This window comes from Lactuca sativa, chromosome 1, assembly GCF_002870075.4.
Source record: "Lactuca sativa cultivar Salinas chromosome 1, Lsat_Salinas_v11, whole genome shotgun sequence".
Taxonomy (NCBI): Eukaryota; Viridiplantae; Streptophyta; class Magnoliopsida; order Asterales; family Asteraceae; genus Lactuca; species Lactuca sativa.
The window spans coordinates 91,436,047-91,439,877 of record NC_056623.2 but is presented as its reverse complement, the minus strand read 5'-3'; the positions used below and the strand labels follow the sequence as shown (position 1 = coordinate 91,439,877).

Here is a 3,831-nt window from a genome sequence, read left to right as displayed (position 1 = left end):
CATCATCGGGATGTTACAGAAGTACGAACCGAAGCTTTAGCTTTTGATTGAGTGATTTCCAAGGGAAATAGTGACTTCGAAGCCTCAATCCCGATGGTTAATCTATTCCAATGCATATATCCTAATCAGTTAATCACAATCAGCGAGAACCTAAGCGTCGCTCCATTTTCCTAAAATATTTATAATTCTCGGTGCCACTTGCATCGTTTTCTTTCTCACATGATACACCAAATATAGTTAACCTATTTGGGCCAAAAAAGGAGCATAACCTTCTATAAAACCATGGGGAAAAATTGGGCCCTAAATTATGTAGCCCCTATTCACAAGCACATTCTAAACATCCCTAGGACCGGCCATATTTATAGCTTATATTTTGTTGTTTCTTAACTTCTTTGTATTTGATCTTTTTTCATTGGCTCTTATCTTTAGAAAATTCTTTGTCCTTCCAAAAAGCATGATAACACTTGCCTAGTAAACATATATATATATATATATATATATATATATATATATATATATATATATATATATATATATATATATATATATATATTGAGTTTATCGCTTGTGGACGCTTAGACCTTATAATTACTTTTAATACTTTGTTTCTCATACAGTTTTATTATTTCACAATAAATTTTCTATAAGTTCACTATAGAAAACCATTTTTAGATCTATTTTTTTTGCTATATTTTTCGACAACTCTGTCAGTTAAACATGTTTCTACTTATTAAAAAAAACAGTTGTCCTAGGAAAAAGTTTTATATAAGTTTTTCTGTGATTTATTATATAGTGTATCATGATAAAAAAAATTAGATTTATTATACAGTGTATCATAATAAAAAAAATTAAATCTTTTAATCACCATTACAAAAGTATATTGTCACAAATGTATAGGAAACAACTTTACGCGGCAGTTTTCGGACAAAAACAATTTCTTCAGAAAACTATAGATAGGAAACTTTTTGCGAGCATTTTCCAAGGGACAATTTTTCGGATAAATATATGTTGTTGGAAGTACCAAAGAGACTTCACAGACAACTCACACTACTAGAAACTTGGCTTTCAGCTAGGGATCCAGAGAGGGTTTTAATATTCTGTAGCAAATTTTAGGCCTTATAGCGAGCAAATTACGAGAGATATGCGATGGTTTAAAAAATTATTTTATTTATTCAACATAATGCATATTAGAGAGGGTTTAGCGAGGGATCAGCTACGGATCTCGCAACTATTTATCGACGCATTCTTATTCCTCGGCAATCAGTTGAAAACGAAGGCATTTGGCGAGGGTTCAACGAGGGATAAATAAAGTGTCGACTTTTTTCCATCTGGTAGGTGTTTATCGAGGGATTGCCGACGGAGGGTACATGTGTTATGTTTTTTTAATTGACGATCTCTCGCTGAAATTGGCGCTATTCAATTCCAGTTTCACGAAGTTTATGTAAGTTTCCTTCACTCCTAAATCTGTTATATCACTCCATTTGAGCACACATGACTCTCCCTCCCAAATCTGTTTTATCACTCCAATTGAGCACAGATGATTCTCGAGTTGCAGCTTAACCTAATCTCACCTTCTCCGTTCAAATAGATGACGACACCATTGACCAATGCAGCATCCGATTCCGGCAGCCTCCACATTTTTAAAATCTAAAATTATTCTTCGTTAACTTCCGATTCAGGTAAATCTCTTGATTTTATTTGCTTTATTCGTATATTAGGTTAGGTTTACGTTAGCGCTTAATTTCTCCATTTTTTCCTTTTTCAATCGTCATTCCTCTTATATCTCAGCGTTATATATACCCGAATCACCTTGAAGCTTTCTGGTTATTGTGTATCATAGCCATATGGAATACCTTCTTTTTTATTAGCAAATTAATTTCAGGTCTACCATAGATTGCATCTATATAAGAATACACACTTAGAATTAGAACTTGATTTAGGAATTGATTGGTTAATTATTGTTTAAAAGCTATAAATTGGTTAGTTGTTGTTGATCCATGAGTTCTTACAGGTCTAGCCTACACGAATTTATGGAAAAGTAAGTAGAAGGGAATTAAAATGATCATTTCATAGAATTATGAGGCATTTCAGATTAAAACTAAGCTTGATACTAATTGGTGACAATGTTTCCAAAACATTTCCGACAAAATTAGCTCTAATTTTCAAAAGCATTTCCGACACAAATGCAATTGAGTGGAGCATTGCAAAGTTATCTCATAAAATCGGCCAAACCACAAACGCAATGTTGTTTTAAACCATATGTATCTGCTAAAAACATTGTAATACATACTAAAAACTTAAATGTATTGATTATAAATATCAAGATATAAAAAAAATATTTTTTGCTATAGAAAAACAAAATCATTTTGGTTAAACTTTTTACTCATCTTCTTTTACTAATATATTTTATTATTTTCATTTATTTACTCTTTCAATTATGCCTACCGATTGCCAGATATGCAAGTGAGTAATGTTGGCGTACAATTTTGTCTCCAGAAAAAAACAAATGCATTTATTGATAATTGACGATCATCAAGTCCACACGGCAGCATATATATGGTCGGCATTCACGGTGATACATTGTTCGCCATATATTTAAAACCGAATTCCGTCATTTTTATGAAGTTAAATGAAACGTTTACAGTTAATTGGTGAAGATTATACATCAAAGGTGTACATTAAGGTTCCATTAATATCAAATCCAACTTCCAACTAACCTATCCATTCACACACACACACACACATTTGTATAGACAGAAGAAGAATCTTTAATTATAAATACCCTAACCAGTGACAACGTTTGTTGCACCAAACACATTTTGAATAACATAACTAGCAAACATATAAGTTTCCTACAGCTTTAGTGCTCGTATACTTGAAAAATGGCAAGGATGGCAATGATGGTCTTTTGTGTAGTAGTCACTTGCATGGTGGTGGCTGCACCCTATGCAGAGGCTATTACATGTGGTCAGGTGGTAAGCAACTTAGCTCCATGCCTTGGCTACCTAAAAAATGGTGGTGCTGTGCCATCGGGATGTTGCAGTGGGGTTACCGCACTCAATAACGCTGCACAATCAACCCCTGATCGTCAGACTGCTTGTGGCTGTTTAAAGAGTGCTTACTCAGCTAATTCCGGCATCAATGCTGGTAACGCTGCTGCCCTCCCCGGCATGTGTGGTGTCAACATCCCTTACAAGATCAGTCCTAGCACTGATTGCTCCAAGTATGTTAAAATATCTGTTTATTTTCTTCAATTTCCAGTTGATAGACTCATCGATCTACTGGCTTAAATCTTTCACGAATAAAGTTTAATTGTATTGATGTGGTTTTTGCAGGGTGCAGTGAGTCCGTGATGTTTATGGATGTTTGGAAGATTAGAAGCATATATATCTAAATTACAATAATTATAGAGAACACTATTAATTGTGTTTGAGAAAGACATGTATGACTGTAGATGTCTCTATGATTTGTAGTGCATTTTCAAGTAAAATAGTGTTCCTGTTATCTTTGTAATGCCATCACCTTTTTTATATACCTCCCTCGGTCTCTCCTTTTATATTCCTGTCATTTTGACAGCACCTGCCAATTAAAGGCATGTAGATTCACAGTCTCATTTATATTTAAAAGTTATTTAGAGGATGCTAAAGTTTATCTCACATCATTGAAAATCAATTTGCAAAAAAGAAAATTCACCATATCTTGATGTATAAGGTCATCCGTTATACCCACTACTAACCACTATAGTAGTGAGTGTCACCTCATCACCACATTCAATCACTAAACCTATGGGATACCCACCACTATATATTCTTCCTATTTTTTTATTTTTAA

The 3,831-nt window shown here is 33.7% G+C and overlaps 1 protein-coding gene across 1 annotated transcript; it reads left to right on the top strand.

Moving 5' to 3' along the window:
- Positions 1-2,798: 2,798 nt before the first annotated feature.
- On the top strand, positions 2,799-3,556 carry LOC128134124 (non-specific lipid-transfer protein-like). The gene is made up of 2 exons (XM_052771568.1): positions 2,799-3,223; positions 3,336-3,556. Exons 1-2 carry the CDS (start codon positions 2,883-2,885, stop codon positions 3,343-3,345), a joined length of 351 nt encoding a protein of 116 aa, XP_052627528.1. The 5' UTR covers positions 2,799-2,882; the 3' UTR covers positions 3,346-3,556.
- Positions 3,557-3,831: the final 275 nt, after the last annotated feature.

Coding starts and splice junctions, on each gene's coding strand:
- LOC128134124 (XM_052771568.1), top strand. CDS start 2,883: ATGGCAAGGATGGCAATGATGGTCTTTTGTGTAGTAGTCACTTGCATG.